Below are 25,865 nucleotides of genomic sequence, written 5' to 3'. Positions count from 1 at the left end.
CGCCGAGCCTTTCCATCAACGCATTCAATTTCACGGCCGCCATCGCAAACGCTCGCCACCACGACGTGAAGCACTACGCAACACCACATCGTCGCGTCTGAACTATCGCGACCACATCCAGAGCGTATCCGGCGTGTTTTGAAGAGGCTGAACTATAGCCTCCTAGCTTTTGGCTAAACCTCTCGGACAACCATCGGACGACGTCTCCGGGGAGAGCTGTGAGCTTATCGTTCCATTCTGGTTCGTTGCGGGGTGCCTGTGATCTCCAGCATTTGATAACGGCACCTTGGTTGCTCACAGTGCAACAGGGACATCGAATCACAACGCTTTGCGACAAGAGCCGACCAACACAGGGAGCCGACAATAGCTCAACTGAGTCGGGTAAACACCGATTGCCTACACAGCGAAAGCCATTGAGATAAGAAACCATACTCAAACAGGATGTCAAAGAACGCCTAAACGGTTCCTGTGACGCTTATTATCCCCCGGTCTCGATTACCGTACGGGGGAAAAACAACACCAGCCCTATCGCAAGACCCCTGCTCTTTATTCCTGTGACCATATTTCTTATCTCTTGGGAGATATCGGCCCGCGATAAGTGTCAAGCTTAGGTCTTTGGCAGCTTGGGAACTGCTGGCAAGGGGGTGCAAACAGTCTACGGTTGCAATTCCCATAAGAACTTCACGTCGGTCAGCGTTCGGGTGCATCTATCACGGTGAACGGTGTGCTTGAGCTGCTCGACTTGTCACCGCATCCCTTCAATTGGCAATCCATCAGTTGATTCGCTGATTTTACAGAGGCTTGGTTCTTTGCAGTATCACTTGCCGAACCCATTGCCCAACATGGCTTTCGAGAAAGTCCGCCAATATCTGAATGTGCAGTATCAACCAGGGGAGAAGAAGCTCGTTTCCAAGATTGACTTCTTCATCTTGACGTTTTGTTGCTTGAGTTACCTGGTCAACTACGTGAGTCAATGCCTCTTCCCAGATTTCTGCTGGTGTTCGTGATGAGCACAAAGTTTCTGATAGGTCCTTTTAGCTTGACCGTACCAATCTGAACAATGCGTACGTTTCCGGTATGAAGGAGGAGCTGGGCTTCGTGGGGAATCAACTCAACGAAATCAATACATGCTTCACAGTCGGGTAAGTTTAGAGCTTTTCATCAGATTGCACTTCTCACTGCTCCTTGACAACAACTGACAAACCGTCCAGCTACGTTATCGGACAGATCCCATCCAACCTGTCCCTCCACTACGTCAAACCGCGCATCTGGTTTCCCCTCATGATGATCATCTGGGGTGGCCTGACAATGTGCACCGCCAGCGTTCACAGCCCGCAATCCATCATGGCCATCCGCTTCTTCCAAGGCATAGCAGAGGCCTCGACCTTTGTCGGAACGCACTACATCCTCGGCGCGTGGTACACGGAGCGCGAGCTCGGCAAGCGCAGCGGCATCTTCACGGCCTCCGGCCTCGCGGGCACCTTCTTCGGCGGCTTCATTCAGACCGGCATACACAGCAGCATGAACGGTCTGCACGGCCTCTCCGGCTGGCGCTGGCTCTTCATCATTGACGGACTGATGACTGTACCTGTCGCGATCTACGGCTTCGTATGCTTCCCCGATACGCCCCACACGACGACGGCGTTCTACTTCACGGAAGAGGAAAAGGTCCTGGCGCGGTCTCGCGTGCCCGAGATCCAGGAGCGCTCGCCGCTGACGTTCCGCTTCGCGAAGAAGGTGCTCACGTCGTGGTACTGGTGGGGTTTCGTCATGCTTTGGATCATTGCCGGCGAGACAGAGTCCTTTAGCACAAATTCCCTGTTGGGTCTGTACATGAAAAGCCACCCCACGCATAAGTACACCGTCGCTCAGCTCAACAACTATCCCACCGGCGTACCCGCCGTCGGCATCGTCTCGACGCTCTTCTGGGCGACTTTGACGGATTTCCTAGGCGGGAAGCGGTATCTCGTCGCGTACTTCATCGGCATCACTGGTGTGGCGACGTCTGCGATGGTTCTGGTTGCAGCCAGGGACCCGACGAGCGCGGCGTCGACATCGGTCGTGTTTGGCGCGTACTACTGGGCTGGTGCTGTGTATGCTTGCCAGGCAACGTTCTTCGCATGGTGCAATGATGCGATGAGGTACGAGGAGGGCATCTTCCGTGGTGTCGTTCTCGCGGGTATGAATCTGGGCAGTAACGCCGTCAACGCGTGGTGGAGTATCATCTTCTACGGCGCTTCAATGGCACCGTGGTTTACCGTAAGTAACCCTTTTGTTTTTTCTGCCCGGTGAGGGTTCGAGAACCAGACTGTTGGGAATGAAACGTGTGCTGATATTTGGGACTGCAGAGGGGCATGTGGGCCATGATCGCCAGCTCGATTGCCTTGATTGTCTGGACCAGTGGGCTCACCCTGCTCACGCATAGGGAAGAAAAGCGGCGTGTGCTCAATGCTGAGGTGGGGGAGACTGGATCCATCACCAAGGGACCTATTGCGAAGGATGACGATGAGCAAGTCTGAGAGTACTAAAGCGTGCGGAAAATGGTTGAGATATTGTATTCACTGGCTACAGAAGATGACGCTATAGTGAAAATCAAGAGTTCCTTATTGAGCCCTTCGTTGAAAACTGGATTCATGATGATTTTTCGCGGTTGATGGAAATGTCTTGATGAGCAGCTAAGATTGGTCGACCGTGATTTTAAGTCCAGGCCATTGCTTTACACAGCGCAAAATGACCATGACTTCGCTTGAGGTAGGTTCCCTGTGTCTTGAGTCTATTCGAAGGCAAGCCGTGTGGAGGTCAAAAGCAGAAATGCTGCTGAACACCGAAGTAAACGGAATCCGGGGAGGATAGGGATGTATTTCGAATCGGGACAGACCGCGAGCAACGGAATAAGGGCCGCACCTGATCGGAAATAATCCAAACTGCCCCCACGTCGCACGGCACTTTCAGAGAGACCCCTTTCATCCAGAGCGAGACCGACGCGGACCCTGACAGGTATTCTTGGAATTGCCGAGGCCGGGAGCTGACGGGTCCACTTTACAAGCTTGCGGCTGCCGAGGCCGGAACTAAAAGAACGGGCCCGCCCCACCAAGTGCCGAGGTGACGGATTTGAGATGTAACTCTTTTTCCCAAACCAAAGGTAGCGTCTGCTCGTAAAGCAGCTCAATCTCGCTGTTTCGCGCTCATTATGATAAGACGGAATTGACGTTGTTCTTATCATAGCTTGGTCCCATCATCATCCAGGTTGTTCTCGACACCTCAACGGGCCTTTTGACTTCCATATGGGAAATCAACGTTTTCAATATTAAAGTGGATCCTGTACCGGCGACACCGACCCGCGATCGGCACCGAAACCCGATTCATAGTCCAAGGCCCATCATCGAAACTTGCGTCATACCCACAGCCGTCAATGCGTTTATCCCTCTGCTGTTTGCTTCGCGCCACCAACCAGACCGCTCAAGACCACTTACTAAGGATTGCAGGCTCGTTATCGGGACCCACGATGACCGACTTGACGGGTCTCCGGCAACCTCGGCGACTTGCGAGCGCTCAGGGGAATGACGATGTGCTCCGCCGAATTGTTTGACGGAGGCTTTCTCTAGCTTCTAGACTGATCTGCAGCCCCGTCTTCGATGCATATATAAGTTCATCTGCCGTCTTGGCTTTCTGAGGTGTCATTCTGTACTGTAGATCTTACATCATTAGACCCTAGACCCTTACTTTAATCGTCAACTATCACATTTCCAACACATCAATGACTTCACTACCATCAAACTACAGCGACCGCCCGGTTGCTGTGCTGGGAGGCGGCGTACTCGGCCGTCGCATTGGTAAGTTCGGTTCACTCCTGAGCACACTTCTTGAATGATATCCTGACACACCAAATCAGCCTGCACATGGGCATCCGGCGGCTACAACGTCCAGGTCCGCGAGCCCGACTCCAAGCAACACCAGCCCTGCCTGGACTACGTTAAGCAAACTGTCGACACATACCCAGCATCAGGCCGCAAGCGCGCCGGAACCGTCCAAGTCTTCACTGATCTCGAAACCGCCGTCGCAAATGCCTGGCTCGTAATCGAAGCCGTCCCCGAACGGATCCAAATCAAGACGGACACCTTTGCCGACTTGGAGGCTCACGCCCCCGCAGACGCCATCCTCGCCAGCAACTCTTCGTCGTACAGATCTTCAGAAATGCTCGGCAAAGTGAGGGATGAGACCAAGACACGCATCATGAACACACATTACTACATGCCCCCACACAACATGGTTGTCGAGCTGATGACGGATGGCTTCACGAACCCGGAGATCTTCCCCTTCATGACGGAGAGGCAGAAGGAGGTTGGAACGAGACCGTTTACTGCGCGCAAGGAGTCTACTGGCTTTGTTTTCAACCGGCTATGGGCTGCGATTAAGAGAGAAACATTGTCAATTCTCGCTGAGGGCGTGTCGAGTCCCGAGGAGATTGATACGCTATTCTACGAACTCAGCAAACACGGCAAGGGTCCTTGCACGATGATGGACGGTAAGTTTGCATTCATACGCAAGTTTTCCGCAGATCAAGCAGCTAACGAAATCACAGAGGTCGGTCTCGACACCGTCGCCTTCATCGAAGACCACTACGTCAAGGAGCGCGGCCTGTCTCCCGAGAACACAGTCAACTTCCTGCAACGCGAGTACGTCTCCAAGGGCCGTCTCGGCAACAAGTCAGCAAAGGGTGGTCTTTACCCCCATCTCCCCAAGATCGTCGCCCTCGACCTCGGCTTGGCGAACGAAAACGACGCTTCAGCCTCCGGACAAGTCCTCCAGCTCTCGTCGGAGGGCAAACTAGAGCGCGTCCTGGTCGACCGGCAACACGTCCCCGACGGCATCGACATTGACGCCAACGACACTCAGCGCATGATCTGGACGTGCATGGGTACACCAGGCAAGCAAGACGGCGCCGTCCTATCCTCGAACATCGATGGTACAGACGTCAAGTCCCTCTTCGAGCCTGGTACCATCAACACGCCCAAGCAACTCGTTATCGAACCGGCCTCCAAAAAGATTTACTTCTGCGACCGCGAGGGTATGAAAGTCTACCGCTCCAACCTCGACGGAAGCGACCTCGAGACACTCGTCATTGGTGGCAACGACGCTTCGGATCTGAAGACCTGGTGCGTCGGTATCTCCGTCGCGCCGAAGCTGGGCAAGTTCTACTGGACCCAAAAGGGCGCGCCAAAGTCCGGACAGGGCCGCATCTTCTGCGCGAACATTGAGATGCCGGCGGGCAAGACGGCTGAGACGAGAGACGATATCGAGTGTTTCCTTAGCGACTTGCCAGAGCCGATTGACTTGGAAGTTGACGAGGAGACACATACTATTTTCTGGACTGACCGTGGAGAGATTCCCAAGGGCAACACGCTCAACCGGGCGAATATCGATCCTATGACGGGATTGTTGTTGCTGTCTGAGGGGTCCAAGAAGTATGAGATCTTGGTGAGACATCTCAATGAGGCGATCGGTGTCAAGCTAGACCAGGAGAACGGACATGTTTACTTCAGCGATCTTGGCGGCAGCATTTATCGCTGCAATGTGGATGGATCTGAGAAGAAGAAGATCTTCTCTGACGATAATCGCACTATCTCCGGTATTGCTGTTCTTCGAATTTAGACTTGGTCATTTCAGGGCAAAGGATAGACGATGGTTTAGATGGCGTTTTGGGTCATGGGAGTTGTTCTGGCGAGAGTTGTGTATAGAAGCTATAGATCGATATCCCGGCTTGGGCGGTTGTCTTGTCAATTGAAGTTAATTAACGTAACTACGGCCTTTGCTGCGCCTTTTCATCCTTGCTTCCCGTCACCAGCTTCATATTCCATTCTCTCACCATCCATCAAGATTCAGCAGTGCTCCCATAATCTCATTTTCGTTTGTAGAAAACAACACTCACACCACACATATCCCATCCCAACTTCTCGACTTGACCTTCTGCATCCCTCTGAAATGAGATAAGGTATGAGGTCCAGTCACTTCTGTCGAGACCACGTCTCAAACATTGGTCAGCGCTCTCCGGAAGATAACACCATACGTCCGCATGATAATGCCACAAGTGGTACTCCTGGTCCGCGAGACCATTGACTCTCATTCGAAGACCAGTTGATGAGGTTTCCGGGCCAGCTTTGATGTTGAGAGTGGCGATGTCCAGGTTCTCCATTACATACTCCCCAGTGAAGTCGTCCAAGGGCGGAGTAGGCGTACCCATCTTTCTATGTTCCTCGAGAGGCAACTGAAACAGCCTCTTGAACGTGGTTTTGTATAGAATGGATGCCTGATGCGCAGTGAAGACAAAATCCACGGTTGGCTTCAGGCTGTACATCGCCTGGAGGATATCCTGGGCAATCCAGTCGGTAGCGTCAGAGAGGCCAGTACCGTTGGATAGGACGACAATAGCAGACTGAGTCTTTGGGATAAGATACAAGGAACACGTATACCCGGGAACGTCGCCTTGATGGCCGTAGACGAGTAAGGATTCAGAATTGGTCCCGAGAACTGGTGAGAGCAGGCTTCGATTAGGGGAGATTAATCCCAGCTTCGAGGGGGTTTGGTGATAGCACCACCCGGTGCAGTAGTCGCCATCTTCAACAGAGCTCGGATTGGCCATATTGGCGCGATCAAAGATTGGTGATCTGTGACGAATGGGGTTGGCGGTGCTTTTCTCATCAAAGGATGCCAACAGGCTGGAACACCACTTGAGCAGATCATTCACGGAGCTGCGGAGTCCTCCAGAGCCACCGTTCATAGAATCCGCAGATAGCTCGGTGGGTGCTATTTTGCATAGCGAGCCGTCTGTCAGACACATGTATGGCGTAGCAATGTTGTCGTCGGTCTTGTGGACGCTGCGAAAGGCCGTTGTCCGCTTCATCTCTAGTGGGTCGAACAGCTCTTCCTTGAGAAAGTGTCCCCAGGTCTGGGATCCAGAAATCCGTTCAATTATTGCACCGGCCAATTCGAATAGGGCGTTGTTGTAGTGGAAGTCTGTCCGAAATCCGAACTTTTTGGGCAGGGCGTTGACGACATTGACAACCTCGCTTTTCGGAAGGAGGATACGCCCGTCCATGCCCTGAATTATTTCGTCTAGACCATGAAGGCCAGTCCGATGAGAGCAGATATCTCGAAGCGTCATGCCATTGAGCATTGCATCTTGATCATATCGACCATACCCTGGAAGAACTTGGGCCACTGTTGTGTCCCAACTCAGCTCCTGACGTTGGACGAGAATGTCTATAGCGGCAGAAACGAAGGCTTTCGAAAGGGATGCAATGCAGTACAGAGTATCGCTGTTTGGTGTTTGGCCAGTCTCATTGTTGATAATGCCCCGATTGTGTCTAAAGACTTCTTTCCCATGATGGATGACGCCCATCGACAAAGCAGGCTGATGTGTGATTTCCAGTATTTCCTCCACTACGCCAAGACGTGACCGGATCACTTCCTCGATTTTCGCGGTCATGGTTGCGGGAACTCGCTGAGGGTAGCTACTGGTAGAGCCCTGCAGGGGACGAAAGAGGCGGCCGAAAAGGTCACACATAAGAAGTCTTGTTAACGAAAGATCAGGAGAGGGTGAGAATTTGGACGGGGTCGGGATTGCCACTCAGAACCTTGCGTTTGGTGCGGTCGAAAATCATTGTCTGCGTGAGAAGGAGGGGAATGTCCCAATGATGGGTAGGTAGGTATTGCCTCTTACAGGGATATTTGTTGTGAATTGTAAGACAGGCAGGTGGCACCAGATAATCAGGCTGCGTGGCTGCCTGTGCATACCTTGGCTTCAGAGGAAGGAATGATTGCTGTGTGTTCATAAAAGTACCTATACTTGACCCCAATGGAAGGAGCATGCAGTTCGGGTACGTCAGCCATCCAATCAGACGAAATTATTCCAAGGCTTGGATCACAGTTTCTGACAACCAGCTGGCTGCAGTTATGATATCTCAGTCCTGATGCACATTCAAGGCAGGCTGCGAATATTCCATCCCCTCAAATTGTCCCAAATGCCCGAAGGCACACGTATCCACAGTGTGACATTACTGCCGTAAAAGGTGTGCGGGGCTCCAGTCAATGAAAGAAGACTGTCAGTTACGCTTCACCAATCAGAGACTGTGTGGTTGATTGAGATCAATTGCAGGAACCTAGAACAGCCATACAAGATAGCTGTGGTCTGTTTCACCCGCGCCCGATGAAATTATATGATGACCTTCTCGATGTAGCTTTGTGTCAGATTCGCCGAGCGGTGTGGTGACACAACACCCACAACCAACAGGCTACGTGTTCCAACATATTCCCGTGCATACGGAAGGATGGCAAAAGCAGGATGCATCAACGCATACCATCGGCAAACAGCTCGGAGCGTGATGTTGGCCAGATACTGGAAGAGAGCTCTCAATGCATTCTGATCTATTTATGAGCATGATACCACACAGAGGGATACTTAAGCCTCGGGGCCTGTTTTCGAGGCTGTGAAACTCTCAAGCGCCAATGTTTCGCGGTCTTGCATCAAAACTTCGCCCCTAAAACTTTGTCAGCTTGAATATTTCAACATCATCACGCAACATGGTATCTAGCAACCCAAATGAAGATCAGAGATCTCAGCCGTGGAAGAAATGGGTAAAGGATGAGCTCGAAGCTCGTCGGAAGGCTGCGGAGATAGCCGCCAAGAAGGAGAGTAATGCTGCGAAGCCGAAGCAGCCCAATCCTGATGAGGACGACGACGATGATGAAGACGACGACGATGACTTCGTCAACAAGGCCGGCTGATTCAAGTGAGTTTTAACACCTTACCCTGCATCCCATCAATGATTAATCAAATTAGATACTCAGCACCATACGAAGCTTGGTTCGAGGACGTGTCGCATATTGATAGGAATGAAATTTATCCGTGACATTCTTTCATGGAGAAACACTCTTTACTCTAATACATGTGTTGTCCAAGAAGATTGTTATGACTTGATAGCAGCGGAAAGGGGGAAGATATAAAAACTCTCATTAATATCATAAAGTCTTCTGGAAATTGCACAGTGAATTCGTTTCAATCAAATGAGTGTGGAGCTTTCTATTATTACCCAAAGTTGAAAGTCTCAAGCTTCCTAGAGTTCAGAAAATATAATTGCTCTGATTTCCATGCTCTCTCGCCCATGCGATCCCTCAGGGGCGTCTTCCCAGTCGAAAGAGCAATGAGGTGTACCTGCGAAGCGTGCTTGTTAGAAAATATCGAACCACGTGCATGCTAGGTAAGACCGCAAGACTCGATACCAGAAGCAGAACTTGACTCATGGAAAAGAAGAATTCTAGAAGGTACTCACACATGGCCGTTTCGTTACCCTCCCTTTCTCCCTCAGAGTCAAACATTTTGATGAGAAGCACGTCGTCCGCTTCCATCTTGCTGGCGAACCACCACTCGTGGTTAGGGTTGTGGTAAATTTGCAATGTCTCGCCTTCCCAAACGGATGAGACAAGATCAGCTGGTGTATAGTCTCCAGGTCTGGTCGATCTGTAGTCGCACAAGCCCAAAGGACGGATTTGACATGGGAAGCGGAGAGCTCGCCATATGCTGTGATAGGGTCTGTCAGATCTAAAGACGCGGGCTGGTCTAGATCAGCTTACTTGACTACTTGCACGCGCTGAGCCAATAGCTGGTCTGCGTCATTAGGAAAGTTCTTCCTCACTCTCTTGCGAACGCTATTGGGGCTTTGATCTACGAAGAGTCATGTCGTTAAAGTCAGATCATTCGAGCAGGTTTGGGAGACAGTCTAGGGTGACTTACCGACATGACAGTCAATGGATGGCCCTAGAATCTGTTGGTTCTTGAGGAGGGTAGTGTCCGTGTTGCGACCTGGTTTCGAGCGTCTAATCTATATTGCGTTACACTTGATATCTTGGATGAACGACAGACTGAGCATACCGTCGTATCGAATATGAGCACTCTGTGAGCATTATATCTTCGCATGAGAAATTCCTTGGCTTCGGCATAGTAACGAGACTCAATCTCGTCTAAGTCCTGGAGTTCATCAGAGGATAATGAACTGGGAAAAGTGGCGAGCTCGAAACCCTGAATATCCGTGCTAAATTCACCCCGTCGATTAATGATATCAGTAATCTTGACGACCTGTGGATCGATAACAATGTTTGTCTTCTGCGCGTCCGAGTCTTGGACATACTTCGGGCGGACCGTTATTTGATACGGCTTTTCTGTTCCATAGAGTTCAAGCCGCTTCAGGTATCCGATCTTCCCTAGTGTTTTATGGTCTTCCTGTGTATCCATTTCACGGAAATAGATAGGTGCTCCTGCGGAACAAACTGCGAACGAATTTTGAGAGACTGGGCGGTTGCTGCCGAATTCTGTCTTCGAAAAGATACCATTCTTAAGTAGGAGGGAGAAGCGAAGGGTCTTCAGAAAGTTCCAGCGTGCACTTCGGAATGAAATGTATTGGGAGTCCAAATGACCCTGTACATTGAGGCTTAGCGAGGCTACCATCGGGTCTAAGGGACTCTGCAGCAGGTGTGGCAGCAACTTGACTTTATGCGGGTGTGTTGCTGAAAGAGGAAGGAGGGTGTCAATGACTTTTGAATTGCAGAGGAAATCAAGCCGTGTATCAGTGACATGGGATGGGTTGAGTTCATGTAGGCTCTGGGCTTCGCCGGAATCCTATGACGTCCCCCCTCCCCCGGTTTTCACGGTGCATGCAGCTGAGAAAACGCGTTTCCACTGCTTGACTCGTAGATCAACATGGATTCTGTGCATAATTTTCTACTTTCTCGAGAAAAGAAGAAGAGTAACGTATTCAGACGACGATGAAGGTAAATCGGCGACACTTTATATAGCGACATCATCTGTCAAGCAAATCTTGCAACAGTGATGTATGAATTTTCGATAAATACGTAATTGTGCCGAGTTTTTCTTTCTTTTCGTGCTTAAGTTTAAAGGGGTGGAGGCGCAGGGCGCGATATCATCTATCCCTAACTACCTTAAAGTACGTTAGATATATGGCACTAAATCATTGAGTAGATCCTCGGTCAATGTGACTTCGGAATGTCCCGTTTCCTGGAAATACAGTTCCTCTGCCCTTATACGGTTCTCTCCGGCCTTGAGATCTCCAAGTTCATCTTGAACCAGCGCAAGCTTAAACAGAGACCAGGCTAATCTCTTATTGTCGGGTTCCGAAAGTCGCTCCTCGAACAGTACGACTGCCTGTTGCAATAACGATCTAGTGAGTGATGTCAGTCAAGCCTGCCTTGTTTGAGGCTTCAAATAGATTAGAGCAAACCTAGCAAACTCCAAGTTTTCCTTTCCCCCCAATTTATGATAGCAATGAGCTAGCATGTGTTGTGAAATACCCGTATCTGGGTGGTCGCCATGTTTCTCAGCTCTGGTTCCCCAAGCTGTAAAGAATAGATCACAGGCATCTTTAAGATTGCCCTCCAATAGCCTAAGATGTGCGAAGTTATGTTGCGCCAATGCCAATCTCGGAATGGATTCTTCAGACATAGAGCCGTATTCGATGGCTTTCTCAAAGCACGAAACTGAACCCGCAATGTCCCCTTGCTGTGCTTTTGTATAGGCCATCGTTTGGTATGTTAGACAGAGGGAGTGGGACATAGGAAGACCGCGTTCTTCCAAACTCATCTTTAAGCTTAAGGCCTGGTTGTTGTACCTTGAAGCCTCCTCAAAATTGCCGAGGCGGTTATGGGCTGCCGCCACATTGTTATAGGCATTTGAAAGTAGTGCTAGGGGCTCCGAAGGCTCAGAGTCCTCCGTTTCGGAAACGTAGCGCATGCTGAAGATGAGTGCGTACTCGAATTCGCGGAGGCCCTCCCTGAGTCTCCCACTGTCGGAGATGATGGAAGCATGGAAGGAGAATATCTGTGCTTTGGTGAACAGAGAAACTTTGCCTGTTCCGCACAGCATCCTTGCTGCGTCGGTGAGGTCTCGTCCGACCTCGAGTAGCCCACGGGCCCAAGAGTAGATGCCGCCATCTAGATACAAGCTAGCAAGGTTCTCGATATCTTGAATGTCGCAGTTGTAACGATTTATGGTCGTCTTAAAAGCTAGTACATGTGCTATCAATGATGGGCAATTTGGATTTGTGTCGTCTAGTTCAGCGCCAAAGACTGACTGGCGAGGAAAATACTCTCGAAGTTGGCCGGTAACCCACTGTGCCCTTTCTTTCAGGTGTTCTGGGGGCATACGCAGGATGACCTGTCTCTTGACCTGCGGATGCATCTCGTAGAAATCGCCATCATCTTTTGATTTGTTTATGAGGGAGTATCGAGTCAAATGATTGAATTGTGCGCCATCGCTGTTGTAAGTTAGACGGCTCCTTGAGTTATTTCAAGGGTTCTGTGCCTTAATCCAGGTGCTGACTTACCTAGCCAAAAGTTCTTTTGTTTTCTTCACCATGAAACCAGGCATTCGATTGACATCGAGTAACGATAAATTCTCGAGTACCTTCTTCGTCGGATCGTCGAGGTTCTTGAAGGCGAGGTTGAGAAAAGTTGCCAGATTGCGAGATGTCGACATGTCCCAGTCATCCACCGATCTGCTATTCATAAATTGGTCCAAAAACTCTTCTGCACTAAGGCTCTCGGTCACCATGAAGGAAAGCATTTGATGTAATGCCAGGGGCAGCCTGCCTGACTCTGCAAGAATCGTCGCCGCCTCTCTTGGTCCAACACTCCTTCCGTGATTCCTCATAAACTGATTAATGTACTGAAGTCCATCATCTTCAGATAGACTGGAAACTTCAAGGTTGTGGCGGACATAGTCGGAAATCTGCCATTGTTTATCTTGGCTTGTCACAAGAACGGAGCCCTCGTCTCCCGATGGCCAGTACTGCTGGAGAAACTCAGGGGTTGGCCCCATGTCCGCACCGTCTAACACAAGAAGCCACTGTTTTCCTGCCCCGAAAAGACTAGATATTAGCGCCAGTATTGAAAATGAAAGTACGGGATATTTGGAACCTGTTGCGCGAGTACCTTCGTTCTCCAGCCAGTTTTTGACGCTTAGTACGTCTGCCTCTAAGCCCGCAGGCTCATAACCGAGTTTTCTCGCAATCTTCATGAATCCATTGCATATGTTGACCAAATCTTCACATTGTATCCAGAAACAAGCCTTGTATGAAGATTTATGCTGATGGGCGTAGGCTAATGCGAGCTGCGATTTGCCCATCCCACCAAGGCCCCATAAAACGACAGAACGCAGACCAGGAGTTTGGTCATGGTCTGATTCAGTAAGAGGACCAAGGTAGGTATGTAGTGCTTTCAACTCTGCCGATCGCCCAGTGAATGTGATGCCGCTGGGGGGGAGTGTATGCCTGAAGCTGCTAGATCGAACATACGCAAGCCGGCTGAGAGACTCTTGGGGTGGATCTCGGTTCATTTGTTCGACGGCTGATTTGATCTGATTCAGATCCTCTTGTATAATATTTTGACGTTGTTGCTCCGAGGTGATTCGGTATGCTTTTGTAGCTTTTTCTGCCGCTGACTTGAGAGCATTCATGGAATCTGAGAGCCCATAAAGGTTACGAAGAAAAAGAACCCTCCGGTAAAACCCTGTCAAATGATGTCGAGTCAGATACGTGCCAGTTTTTCGCTTCATTGTGCTACTAACGCTTGGCGACAGATCGTCTTGGAGAGAACATTTGGAGAAACTGCCCACTACAATCGAGGTAGTGTTTGTAGAAATTCAACACAACCCCTTCAAGCTCTGGATTATCTGCCATTATCGACTTGAGATTTTCTCGGCATGGCAGAATCGAAATTAAGCCATCGTAGTACCCGAGAACGGTGTCCAAATATTGCTTTCTCAAGCTCACGGCCTAGATGATACCACTTTAGCAATGTCGTTCATTCAGACGCAATGAAAACCAAGGGATAACTAACATCAAGAAGTAGAATCATGGCCCCCCACATGCATGAAGGAATGCCTAGACTAGGGGCAACGTACTCAACAGCTGCTACTATAGGGCTAAGCCGCTTGACCACGGTTTGGAGAAACTTCCATGATCCTTCGAATTGGAGAGCTCCCCGATCCTCTTTGAGTGTTTCTAGCTGGTCTTGAAAAACAGCGAGAGATCTACATTCCCGCAAACGGCAGAGTTCTTCCTCGTAGAGCTGCTTTTGCAGTAGCTTCAATGGCCCTTCCCAGTCCTGGCGTTGATTGATTTGAGTCATTGTATGCGAACAAGGCTGAGCAACAATTTATTGTGCGAAATCGGTGTCCAAAAGTTGAAGGGAGAATTGGTATTTCCTGCGTATAAATCCGAATGGAAACACTGCATGGCTTGGTGCGGGGTTCGTTTGCGTACTGGTTTGCAGAGGAACTCGATCTGGATAAATGGCTGCCAAATAGCGTGAGAAGAAGAGAATCCAATGCAACAGTGAGTAGCATTCTCTCAAATTAGTTGCTTAACTTGATAAGAGGAAAGCCATGACTGCAATTGCTTAGGAGGCCCCTTTGATTAAATCCTATCAGATAGCTTTAGGTTCCGTGATACAACACGTTACGTCCGTGGTCGTAAACTTTGCAGGAGCGAAAGTCGAAAAGGCATCGGAAAATCTGGAGGCGCTGATTTTATTGACACAGTGAAATTATTCTTATGCACCGTCTTTCTAATACTGTAGTAGATCTTCTGACTTTTGCCTTGTGCCCGACCTCAGCAATCAAGTAGAGATTCAAAGATAAACACCAATTCGACAAGTCCCGCGCATGCAGTGAGATGGTACGACAGCTCCGCCTGACTACGAGGATGGAAGCGGAACGGCACAAGTCCAAGCTACCATGCGGGCTTCCGGTTAATTTGGTATGTGAGCATGGACTGATCGATACAGGCATGTGAACGCTGATGGCTGGTTGGTTAAGGTAGTTATTGAATATGTGGCTGATCACACGACGCCCGATGTGCCAGAGGATACGTCTCGACGAAAAAGGATAGATGATAAGTCACACAACTTGAAAGCTGACACACTGCCTTCCCTTACTGATTGTGGTGGCCAATGACGTCTCACGTAATTTGCTGACACGGTGACATCAGGCAACGGCATAACCTCACACAGCTTTTGGAACTCCGACGTGACGGGGTTCTCGATGGCGGACCACTATGTGAGGGGAAAAGAGCCTGGGAAACCCTGGTGGTAGCCATGAGCAAAGACGGACAACTCATAATATGGATAGTGCTCTAAACTGGCAAATCCCTAGGAGCGGGTGGTATATATACTGGAAATCAGCCCCTGCTCTAGCCCTATCTCATATTCACTATGGTCCTCTTTGCGTTCTGCGGTCACTTTTATACGAACCTTCCAAATATCTGATATGGCTTCCAAATTTGTGGTTCAATGGATCACATCCGATGTCTACTCCTTCGCACTCCCTGTGGCTGATGACCCATTCCGTCATCATGCTGGGGCTAACTCTCACAACCATCATACAATGCACCCATGGGGTGATGAGATTTCTGTCGGTACCAAAGAGTTCGATGCATTATATGCCGAAGGAAACAACAAGTACCTTTACCATCTCTGGTATTCTGATCAGCTGACGCCTTTCATGGCGACTGAAGTCTTGAAAATCCAGACACTCTCAGCCGAGCTCTTGGCTAAACTCGGCTATGTGTTACAAAAGATGCTCAACTCCAATATGAGGACTGCTCTCGGCACGCCAGAAGGGAAGTTCGTTGTTGCCAGTATTCAGTCTATTTTGGACGACGCTACTAAGGTGTGCAAGGACCCTATCTTCATCAGACTCAGTGCGACATCAGCCAAGGACAGCTTCGCAAACGGAGCTCCTACTGCCAAGCCGGATCCTCTTCCGCCCACCGCTGAAGTTGTTCTCGGCCGTCTTCTCACAAGTGGTAGGGTTGCTGGCCGACTGCTGGCTCTTGCGGACGGAGTCTGGAGCGAAGACCCAGGTGAGGCCTTGGTAGTCGAGCGATGGTCACCGGAAATCAGGCTTGAACATGAGCTCCGTGTCTTCTGCTACAAGGGGAAAGTCACTGCTGTCAGTCAAGATATTTGGTGGGAAAAGAAAGGATGGCGTGAGCGCTACTCGGATGGCCTCGTGGAAGCCGTGGTTGATGTATGGAATAACGTCAAAGGCCACATTCCCTTTGACACCTGCACCATGGATGTTTTGGTGACCCCGCCGAGTCAGGATAGTATTAGGTGGGATGCCAAGGTCATCGAGTTCAACGGCTTTGGGCCTCATCTCAATACTGGCAGCGACTTGTTCCACTGGACAACCGACGCTAGTATTTTGGAGGGCGAGAGCGATGAGATCACGGTTCGATTTGTCGATGATTGGGAAAACTCCGAAAGCGACACAGATACCTTAGCTGTAGGAGATCTCACTCTTTCGGATACAACGACGGTGGAAGACAACGAACCAGATTGGATGATGCTGGAGAAGGAGATTCAGGAAAAGTACGCAGACGACGGCAAGAATGAGGCTAGGCTCGAGCTTCTGGAGAAGAACAAGCTCCCTCTTGGTGGACGCTGGTGTAGTGCTTATTGATTTCTATTTCCTTCCATGCATGCGGAAGGCCAGGTTTCCTGTTATCATATTGAAGACCCAACAACGTCTGTCACCCTAGTCCACCCACCCTTAAATCAAATATTTCATGCAAAGTGAGTGACATAAATGTCGACTCTACATGATGGAGGGGGTGGGTAAGCAAGGAGTGAGCAGTAGACCCATGTCACTCACACGTACCGGTACCACAGCACTGAACCAACGCCCAGTTCTGCTACAGGGGGCCTTGGTGCGCCGTACAAGGCTAAGCACAAGGGGTTTCTTGTTGGCATTGTCTATGTATATGACCTTGAAAAATACACCCGAGCCCCTCCTCTGTACCAGCTGCGTATTTTGTTCAATCTTTAACTGACGGCACTCCATCCGGGCCCGGTGGATACGTACAAAAGCGTTTTAAGGGATCCGACAAACGATCCACTCACATTGAAGTTTTCCAACATTTGCATCAAGTTCCTATGTCTCCGACCTTAATCAACGGAAACCCGTTACCGCAAATATTGTATGGTACGGCAAGAAGACGACACAAACCATGTCCTGATATTGGGACCGCACTCAGCGTGGGATATCGAGGCATCGATACTGCAGCTGGCACTATACATCATGACGAGACACTTGATGGTCAGGCCACATCGGCTTTCCTTCTTGCACAGACAAATGAGCAAGATTCGGTCGGACGAGGTGATCTTTTCCTTCAATCAAAGTACATTCCAACCCCGAAGTCTGCTCATCTGAGGAGTACAGGCCAGGAGCAGCCAAACACTGAGGCACCTGCTATCCTCGCTTTGGAAAGCGTCATGGGAAGCTCGACTCGACTGAAAGTAGATAGCATTGACTGTTACTTCGTCAACGCCTCGAGGACCCCCACTAGAACAATCATGGAAATCTGGCTCGCTCTGGAGCAAGTTGTGGACCGTGGGGGCATCCGATATCTCGGCCTTTCGAACGTCAAGCCGCAAAAACTGCGCTCAGTACTCAAGAACTCGCGTATAAAACCAGCATTTGTGCAGAACTGGTTTCGCAAAGAGACAGGATACGATCATGATGTGGCCGTCATCTGCAAGGAGGAAGGCATTGTCTATCAATTATTTGGCATCTTTGACGCTAGCAATTCATGGCTGTTGGACAGCCTGCCGGTGCAGTACAGGGCCCAGAGAAAGCACATCAGCGCCCACGAAGCTCTACTACAGCAGATGGTCGAAGAAACAACAGCATCCGGCTGGAATATCTGTGTTCTCGATGGCACTACCGACAAGGATCACATGGCTGGAAACCTCGCCGCTGTTGAACAAGCAGACAACCGGAGTGCAGATAAGAATGGAATACTTCTTGAGCTTATCGGGTGGAAATGACGGCCGAAGATCTGACCAGAAGAGAGGACTGAACCGCAAGACTTTTTCACGCACTTCGCGTACAGCGCACCGGCATCAGCTTCAAATGCTCCATGATATTGTTCGTAGTCATGCCGGTCAATTTTGACGGTCTTGTTCTGTCAACCACTGAACCTTTATTTTGCCCACTTCAATGCAATTTTTCCTTTCCCATGATCCAGGAGAAACTGTGCCGCGACGCGAGCGAAGTTTGTGGCTCCTATCATCAGCGGAAACAGTTGGCTGAAATCAGCACACTGGTGAACACCCGAAATGTTGTTCCAATCCAAAGTCTCTTCCACCGCCGCAATAAACAGTCCAAGCGCAAGCATGCTTCCAAAAAGCTGCCCTGTAGAGATAGTAACATCTACCCGCTGATTCTGGCGAGTCGAATTAGGCGTTGGGTCGTTCACGCCGCCAAAGATACGTTGATTCATGTTGATGTTGTTGTCGAGACTATTGGAAACCCAGCTTATGAGTATTATCGCCTGGGCGACTAGCAAGAGTGTTGACACTAGAAGACCCAAGATGAAGCCTGCGCTGAGGAAGAACCGAAACCACCCAAATAAAGCCACAGACGTGAAGAAGAACGCCCTTTCCTGGCATACGGTGCGCTCGAGCTTCCCAATGCCGATGAACAAAAACCATATGCCGTATGAAGAAATGATAGCGTTGAGAAGCATATCGCCTGCGGTTCGAACACGACGTCGTGGAGGTTCTCCGACACCATTTTTCGACAGGACGGTGGAGAAGGCCGATCGATTCTGCAAGGAGGAAATGCAGGCACCAGCAAAACAAAAAAGCAGGGCAATGTAACCTTCAATTGTTTTGAGCCCCTCGCTCGGTCTACTGGTAATGAACATGAAGCCGCATGTCATGGCCAGCTGGTACGTGCTGTTGGCGTCCTGCATCCCTTCGACAGCAGGCTCATAGAAATTCTGAGCCAGTATCGATGTACACCATTGGAGGTAAACGCCGATCCTTACGCCCAAGCCATAGATGTCGCTATTTCCTTCGAAACCGCTTTCGCAGGTCATGTTGTCAGCCGTGTGAAATGCCTTCCAAAGGCCAGTTTGGGGCGGGTGTCGGGATGGAGCTAAAGGGGATATTCAGTGTCACGTTGCTTGCCGCAAAAGAGCGCTGCGTCTGGGCCAAGCACTTATTTATCAGAAGGCAGGCCAGCCGGCCTCGCATATGTGATGCAGGCTGACCACCCGGTTCCGATGAGGGTGACACACCCTCCTGCACTAAGATGGAGCGCAAATCCTTAGAGAGGCAGTATTTCATGCGCCACGTTGCCTTGCCAGCGTATCCCATCATCGAAGTAGTTATATTGGAGAACGCATTTCAAATTCAAGACAGCAACTATATGACGCTTTTGTTTCTAGAAGTGCATATTATCATGCCTCGCACTTCGCTGCTTTAGATCTCATCGCTTTTCTTATATCGAAGTTCTTCGAAGTCTCGATTAAGTCTTGTTTCCAGTTTCTCCGGCCAAACATGATAGCCATTGGTAGCCATGTAGTTCTACACAACATCTCCTATGGAGAATAATGATGAGTTCAATTAGCAGCAACTACTGATATATAGCCACTTCTTTAGCCAAGGTAGTCTCATTAGTTGTTGTGATGAAAATAGACCTTAAGGAACATCAACCTTTTGCAATAATCATTCAAATCCTTTTTAAACCCTCCTACGGTTTTTGTTTTCTTTCACTACCATACGAAAATTCATATCTTGAAGTCAGGCCATTAGCCTCCTTACACACCCCGGAACTCTTGAAACAACCATGCACTGAGACGACGAGGCAACCAGATTTCTCACTGCACTGATGCCTCATTCAGACATCTAACACGCAACCCGGCCTTTTTATCAAGCACCGAGGGCTAATGTCTCTTCTCTAAGAGCGGAAAACCTGGCCCATCAAAGACTAGTATTGAACTTCCATGAAGTCTACCTTGGCTATATAATGCTCCAAGAGTTGTAAAATTCCATCAAGGCGTTGGTTTCTGGTGGAACTGTACGGCAAGCAACGTCGTGAGGACTGTTGGGGGCCATCCAACTCTGGACTTATGCGAACAGTAGCTGGTTGTGTGCTACCTTAGTATGTACTTCTTGGTTGCACACTTGTGTTTGCCCGCTTCACATCCCGGGCGGAAATCGACACCTGATGCAGCCCTGAATGGGAGAGGTTAGCGTCTATCGCATGCGATAACTGCGCCACTGGGCAATGTCGTACGTGCTATGACCATGGCCTCACTCATTGGTATGATCATTCAATATTGTTAATCTGTATCTTCAATCTTCGATCTTAAGTCTCTCCAATTACTGTCACATTCCTTTGGCTACATATGTCTACAATCCAAGCAATGCATTGAGATCAACAACACTAATGCTAACCTGGTTGGTGCTGCTAGGAGGCAATCTTCCACCGCCAATAATAGCCAACTTGCTACCATCATCAAGTACCGCCAGAGCACGAGAGTAAGCATTGGGTTGAGGAACAGCATACTCGACCCAAGCGCTAGCATCACCCAGAGCCCGGTTGACGAAGATGTTCGACTGGCTGCCGCCGCTAAGCACGATGGTACCGTTGACGCCACCGACAGGGGACCAGACAACGTAGGGGGAGCTAACGGGGCGGGTGCCGGAGGTGGAGATAAGCGAGATGCTGGGGGCGGCGAGGATGTTGAGCGGGTCGGCCGTGAGGCGGTAGTGTACGCGGCAGCCATCGGTGCCGCAGACCTCGTAGGCGAAGATGAAGTCGTCGTTGGGCAGCTTAGCGATGACGGGCATGCCAGGGCGTGCCTCGTAGGCGTTGTCATCGTGGACATCGTCGACGATGGCGCTCCAGGTCTTGAGGTCGGTGGTGGTCTGGTGGGACAGCTTCTGGCCGTACTTCGTGTCGCGCTGGTCGGCGTAGTAGATGATGAGCTCGCCGTTGTGGAGCCTGCGTGAGGAGGAAGTGGTTAGCAATTACCCTCAGATGAACGTTTCGTGAAGCTAGACTCAGACTTACAAGAAGTGAGGCTCCCAGACGGGGGTCAGGCCGTTGTTGGGCAGGGCCTCGCCTCCGCTGGCAACACTGCTGAGGAACTCCCAGTTGGCACCGCCATCAGTGCTGACGTAGACATCGATCTTGGTCAAGCTCAGATCCGTCGGGATGCTGTTACCAGCGAGCAAGATAGTGCCGGCGGGATAACCAGCGAACGCCTCCGGAAGCTCGTAGAGGAAGGGCTGGTAGCGCAGACCCCAGCCATTGACGGTGTCCTGAACACGGCCGATCTCAGCCCAGGTGGCTCCACCGTCTTGAGAGCGGTAGACGGGGAAATAGACGATGGGAGGCTCGGGGGAGTAGTTCTCCCAGGTGGCGATCAGGTCGCCCGAGTCCAGCTGGATGGTGCGAGCGTACAGGACGCGGGGGTCAACCCAGCCAGCGTTTGACGGCGGGGAGAAGATGACATTGTTCGAGATGGTTCCGGTAGCTTGACGGGCCTCGACTGGGGTTGGGACGGGGCTCGCGACAGCCTGGTAGGAGAGCAGACTGGCAATACCAGCAACGGCGGCTCCGAGGAACTTCATGATGTGATTTTCCGAACACTAATCTCGTGGAAAATTTGAGAGATGACGAGGCCGACGGCGAGAGAGTCAGGTGCCTTGAAGGAGGACGAGAGACGGCATTGCTCGAGCAGCGGGGTATGTTATATACGCCGCCCACATTGACCTTCGAGTGAGGGGATACGATGTCAACGCCAAGACAATGTCAACCTGATCATCATCAATAGCTTCGCAAGCTCGGAGGAAAGCTTTCCTTGATTTCGTGACTCGTAAACGAGTGATGATAATCCACCCCCAAGACGGTAGGGTGGCCGCGTTGGGGTTAGCTGACAGCACATGCAGGTCCGACACCGTGATCATTGGCGCGTATGGTGTGTTTTGTTTTCGCAGACAGCAATGTGACCTCATAGAAAGGCCGTCACATCGGTCAAAAGCTCGCCGAGGGCAGTGTTACATTCCCCGCGTCTTAGTTCATTGCCGTTGAGATCTGGGGATTTGTGTGGGGATATCCCAGCCATGTTTATGGGTGATTGCCGAAGCTTAAAGACGCGCGCCAATGAGGTTGACTGTTCTTCGGATCCGGCCGGGGATCAGCAAAATTGGAAGACTTCACAAGTATGGAGTACACGTGCAACTGACAGTTTGGGTTCTTGAACTGCAACTTCCAAGGCCTAAGGTTTTATGAAGGATTTGGTAGAAATTCGTTTAAACGTGTCTCTTTGGGTCCAATTGGCAATCAGACCCGCAAATGGCGTAACCTCACGATGCCGCCCTTGGGATCATGCGATGCCCGTCACACCACAGGAGTAGGTAGGTCCGCACCGGGGTAACGAGACTCTTGAGCCGAGGTATCGGGACAACGCAGTGCAGTTGGTTTCTGGCAGCTTTCCTTCCATCAGGCACCAAACATCGTCAACACATCGATCTTCAACATCCCTGTGGAAGTCGCATACCTTATGTACCTTAAGTGATGTTGGATCTAACAGCGCATTGCAGATCTTTCGGGCTTACCCGGTCGAATAATCGATGTTTCCAGTCTTTGTTGCCCTCAAACTATTGTCTTGGCTTGATCCGCAACTTTACGAATGCGCTAGGTGAAGATCACTGACATTGAAAGCCTGGGCCATGACTGACTCGACTTTCGAATTCTGTCTGATTAATTAGGACTGTCGATGTCGTTCCCAGCATCTAGAAAAGTCTCGCCTGTATTTTGATGTCAATGGCGCGGAAGTACCAATCCAACGCAAATGTCAACCTTGGAATAGATGCTTTCATGCAGCTAAACTACCTATGAGACAAGTAGGACGCCGAATTCAGCTTATCGTTCACTCATTCGACACAGGTATCATAGAGTCACTCGACAGATACAGTCGCTGTCTCTGTGTACGATATACGTGCAGAGGTTTCTTGATTGTAACATTTATGGGACGTAGTCCACACCGAGTGCTTGGTACCCCTTTCTCACAGGCCAAGCGTGATGGCTCTTCCACTCTTCCAGCACTCCAACCAATGCCGCTCTCTCCCACTGGTCGTTGAAATAGTCCCCGTATAACATGATCCCTATCCCTGCAGTGGTCAAGTTTGGCGGTGCTCTTAGATGATGCATAGCTAGACCACATAGCTCTAATGTCATTTCTCGGACTTGATGTTCGGCCTCTCGATGTGCTCGCCGGTTGGAGACTTGTCCACTGGAAGCCCAAAGTTGTCAGCATAATCCTCAAATAGCATGAAGGGTTCATAGAAGCGTAGTGTAAAGTAGCTATCTATTTTGAGAGGCAGGGAAGCGTCTGCATACTGTAGACTAGGATCTTCGGCTAGGAGAATCATCCTTGCCAAGATAAAATGCTGTAGCGCAGTAACTTCCACATCGGAACCGTACCAGACCAAGGGGAATATTTCGCCTTGAGACCTATCCGCTGGCCTCTGCATTATGGGTATAAACTGCCGCGTACATTCGACTGCAAGGATGCTCTCTTCAACCCTCAGTCTCTCTGGACGGTATACGTCAGTCATCGTAATGGAGTAAAGCTCGGCCCCAGACGTTTTGCGGTCTCTCAGAAAAGCACAAGTGAAAGACTTACCCCACTCCCCTTCGATCCTGTCTCCCATCTTCCACTTGGCCACCTCCGACATAAACCATATCAACCGATTAGCAAACGACACTTCACGGCCCTGGTCCGGCCTTGCCGTGATCTGGGGCGATCGCCCCAGCGTGAGCGCAAAGTAAATCTCCTGCCTCACCGCCACCCAGTACACGGCGCTCAAAAGTCCAGACCATCGCGATGACGGAGCGGCCCTCAAAATTGCCTTTGTGATATCGATAAAGTTGACATTGCTATTCGCATTGCCATAACTTGTCCCATTCCCGTCCCCGTTCGCGGTCCCAAAATCTGAACTCGGCGCGCTTTGGGATTCTTCGGGATCCATCTCCTCAAACTGGCGAAGAATGAGCGCTGCGGCAGCCAGATTCTCGCGGTATTCCTCGTCCTGCGTGCTTGAGACCTCGTGCAGTGCGGGTATGCAGCGGAGCATATACTCGAAGGCACTCTGCGGCGTGAGGTCAGGGAGAAGCTGGCGCTGGTAGACGACGACACCGCCACCCCCTGGCTCTGATCGGAATTTGGGATGTCGACATAAATGGCGCGCCGCGACGGCGAATATGGCGTCGCGGAGGGGTTGGCACGAGCGTGCGCGTCTCACAACGACGAGCTGGAAGTGCCTCTCTTCGTCGCAGAGGTCGAACTACACGCGAGAAAAGGTTAACGATTGTACTTTCTTAGGTACCGTTGCAACTGTGTGGCACGTAACCCATTGAGATAGCTCTTCTACGAAGTACCGCAGTAGGCAAGCTTCTTGGATGCCCTCGGGTAGTGGAGCATTTGGTATATTCCCCACGAGATCATGGTCTTGGGTCGTGGTGTGGTAACTTCCGGCGGAAGGAGAAAAGTGGTCGACGCTTTGAGGTACGGCATGAGGACTGTGAATTGATATATCGTCTTCTCTCAATCGCACTCTCCCAGTTGACAAAGCTGTGTTTGACCAGGGAGAGGCCCCTGATGCTCCTGACCCAGCTGGCGAAGCAGGAAAAAAGTGTCCACCATCTTGCGGCGCAGGCTCGGTTCTTCGACGTTTAGTAGGCGTCGGTATTGGTGGTAGAGTGTCTTCGACCCCCCTATCATGGTTCACGAGCACCGGTGCCTCGGAAAGATTTCGACTAGTTTCGTGTAAGATGGCACTCGCAGCAACCCGAGTATCTGGCAATGATGGCTCATGACTGGCAGGAGAGTCGTTGCTGCTGTCCTTCTCCTGAGTCGGCGTAGGAGTGCTGTTCGGGGCTCGACTGTCGAATCGGACTTATACGCCAGTCAGAATGTCGAGATCGATGGCATCGCCCCAGGGTAACTCTCTTCTAGGTAGCTAAGACTTACAAGCTCGAGGCCGACTGTTCACCCAGCGCTGCTCCCGAGAGAAGGCCCCGTCATAGTTGGCAGTAGAGCCCTGGCGGAAGGAAGGTCGTCGCTCAGGACGGAAGCACTCGACGTTGCGCTTCTCGCATCTACTACAACGGGGTTGCTGGTCATCGCCTAAAGTGTCGAATCATTGTCAGATACCCAGAGAGACTTCAGATGAGTGGCCCAAGGTTGTGAACTAGGATCGTTTCCGACCGAGAGTGATAAACCCAATCTCAATCCCAGCAACACAGCTTCAGATAATAAAACTCTACGCAACTTACACTTCTCATGTCGCTCTGTTTTACCCCAGATAAGTTGACGTCAGACCAGTGGAACCCTGAACAAGGTCACGAGGGTATGGAGACACGCGCACGCGCGCGCCCGGGCACATACCTTTGCATCTTGCACATGGCTTCGTGGCGCTTGGCATCTCCCGCGGGGATGAGCGCGGGGCACTGCTGACGCAGATTGACCACGGCTACAGCTTGCTGGTCCTCTTCAGGTTGATCTGACAAAGTGACACCTGCTTGTCGTCGCCGGCCGGTGGGATGGGTATATTATGTCGTTTACCTCTTCGAACTCGGAAGGGCAAGTCTCGCCTGGCTCGTGGTCCGTGATCCAGGAGCTGTGGAGAGTCGAAATCGTCGGCGGCGGCTAGGATAGGCGGACGAAGAGGAAGATGGTGGAAGAAAGAAGCGGAGCATCGGCGACGCTTGCTGGAAGAAGTAATCTCAGAAGTGTGGAGAAACTTGGCTTCGCCGATGCATCCGTCCGGTCCCGTGAAACGTGGTCGGCGCAAACAAACAACTCTACTAGTCCACAAAGATGAGCGTGCATCAAGCGCCCTCGGTCTTCGGACAGTACACAAGACAAATAACCAAACCAAAAACATGCGGTGTAACTCTTCATAGAAAATAGGACCAACCGGTCTTATGTGTT

General features: G+C 50.6%; 10 protein-coding genes across 10 annotated transcripts; 4 read left to right on the top strand and 6 right to left on the bottom strand.

Moving 5' to 3' along the window:
* Positions 1-842: 842 nt before the first annotated feature.
* CCOS01_07170 (major facilitator superfamily transporter) lies at positions 843-2,519 on the top strand (the record flags this gene model as incomplete). The annotated part of the gene is made up of 4 exons (XM_060455337.1): positions 843-965; positions 1,039-1,142; positions 1,212-2,259; positions 2,349-2,519. 4 exons carry the CDS (start codon positions 843-845, stop codon positions 2,517-2,519), a joined length of 1,446 nt encoding a protein of 481 aa, XP_060315037.1.
* A 1,238-nt stretch (positions 2,520-3,757) lies between these two features.
* Positions 3,758-5,652, top strand: CCOS01_07169 (3-hydroxyacyl-CoA dehydrogenase; the record flags this gene model as incomplete). Its single annotated transcript, XM_060455336.1, has 3 exons — positions 3,758-3,833; positions 3,893-4,525; positions 4,583-5,652. 3 exons carry the CDS (start codon positions 3,758-3,760, stop codon positions 5,650-5,652), a joined length of 1,779 nt encoding a protein of 592 aa, XP_060315036.1.
* Positions 5,653-5,899: 247 nt separating this feature from the next.
* Positions 5,900-7,486, bottom strand: CCOS01_07168 (uncharacterized protein; the record flags this gene model as incomplete). Its single annotated transcript, XM_060455335.1, has 1 exon — positions 5,900-7,486. One exon carries the CDS (start codon positions 7,484-7,486, stop codon positions 5,900-5,902), a length of 1,587 nt encoding a protein of 528 aa, XP_060315035.1.
* Positions 7,487-9,085: 1,599 nt separating this feature from the next.
* CCOS01_07167 (methyltransferase CmcJ) lies at positions 9,086-10,288 on the bottom strand (the record flags this gene model as incomplete). Its single annotated transcript, XM_060455334.1, has 5 exons — positions 9,086-9,223; positions 9,292-9,577; positions 9,631-9,721; positions 9,791-9,878; positions 9,929-10,288. The coding sequence occupies 5 exons, from the start codon at positions 10,286-10,288 to the stop codon at positions 9,086-9,088; spliced, it is 963 nt and encodes a 320-aa protein (XP_060315034.1).
* Positions 10,289-11,002: 714 nt separating this feature from the next.
* Positions 11,003-13,664, bottom strand: CCOS01_07166 (tetratricopeptide repeat domain-containing protein; the record flags this gene model as incomplete). The annotated part of the gene is made up of 6 exons (XM_060455333.1): positions 11,003-11,231; positions 11,679-12,000; positions 12,214-12,323; positions 12,393-12,921; positions 13,000-13,575; positions 13,634-13,664. The coding sequence occupies 6 exons, from the start codon at positions 13,662-13,664 to the stop codon at positions 11,003-11,005; spliced, it is 1,797 nt and encodes a 598-aa protein (XP_060315033.1).
* Positions 13,665-15,334: 1,670 nt separating this feature from the next.
* CCOS01_07165 (uncharacterized protein) lies at positions 15,335-16,531 on the top strand (the record flags this gene model as incomplete). Its single annotated transcript, XM_060455332.1, has 1 exon — positions 15,335-16,531. The coding sequence occupies one exon, from the start codon at positions 15,335-15,337 to the stop codon at positions 16,529-16,531; it is 1,197 nt and encodes a 398-aa protein (XP_060315032.1).
* An 893-nt stretch (positions 16,532-17,424) lies between these two features.
* Positions 17,425-17,898, top strand: CCOS01_07164 (uncharacterized protein; the record flags this gene model as incomplete). Its single annotated transcript, XM_060455331.1, has 1 exon — positions 17,425-17,898. One exon carries the CDS (start codon positions 17,425-17,427, stop codon positions 17,896-17,898), a length of 474 nt encoding a protein of 157 aa, XP_060315031.1.
* A 155-nt stretch (positions 17,899-18,053) lies between these two features.
* Positions 18,054-18,953, bottom strand: CCOS01_07163 (uncharacterized protein; the record flags this gene model as incomplete). The annotated part of the gene is made up of 1 exon (XM_060455330.1): positions 18,054-18,953. The coding sequence occupies one exon, from the start codon at positions 18,951-18,953 to the stop codon at positions 18,054-18,056; it is 900 nt and encodes a 299-aa protein (XP_060315030.1).
* A 1,318-nt stretch (positions 18,954-20,271) lies between these two features.
* On the bottom strand, positions 20,272-21,498 carry CCOS01_07162 (glycoside hydrolase family 93; the record flags this gene model as incomplete). Its single annotated transcript, XM_060455329.1, has 2 exons — positions 20,272-20,866; positions 20,936-21,498. The coding sequence occupies 2 exons, from the start codon at positions 21,496-21,498 to the stop codon at positions 20,272-20,274; spliced, it is 1,158 nt and encodes a 385-aa protein (XP_060315029.1).
* Positions 21,499-23,103: 1,605 nt separating this feature from the next.
* Positions 23,104-24,286, bottom strand: CCOS01_07161 (uncharacterized protein; the record flags this gene model as incomplete). The annotated part of the gene is made up of 3 exons (XM_060455328.1): positions 23,104-23,465; positions 23,556-24,216; positions 24,278-24,286. 3 exons carry the CDS (start codon positions 24,284-24,286, stop codon positions 23,104-23,106), a joined length of 1,032 nt encoding a protein of 343 aa, XP_060315028.1.
* Positions 24,287-25,865: the final 1,579 nt, after the last annotated feature.

The sequence above is a fragment of the Colletotrichum costaricense genome, assembly GCF_030867565.1.
Source record: "Colletotrichum costaricense strain IMI 309622 chromosome Unknown Scaffold_6.1, whole genome shotgun sequence".
NCBI lineage: Eukaryota > Fungi > Ascomycota > Sordariomycetes > Glomerellales > Glomerellaceae > Colletotrichum > Colletotrichum costaricense.
The sequence above is the reverse complement of the archived record's forward strand: the minus strand, read 5'-3'. Positions and strand labels throughout refer to the sequence as shown.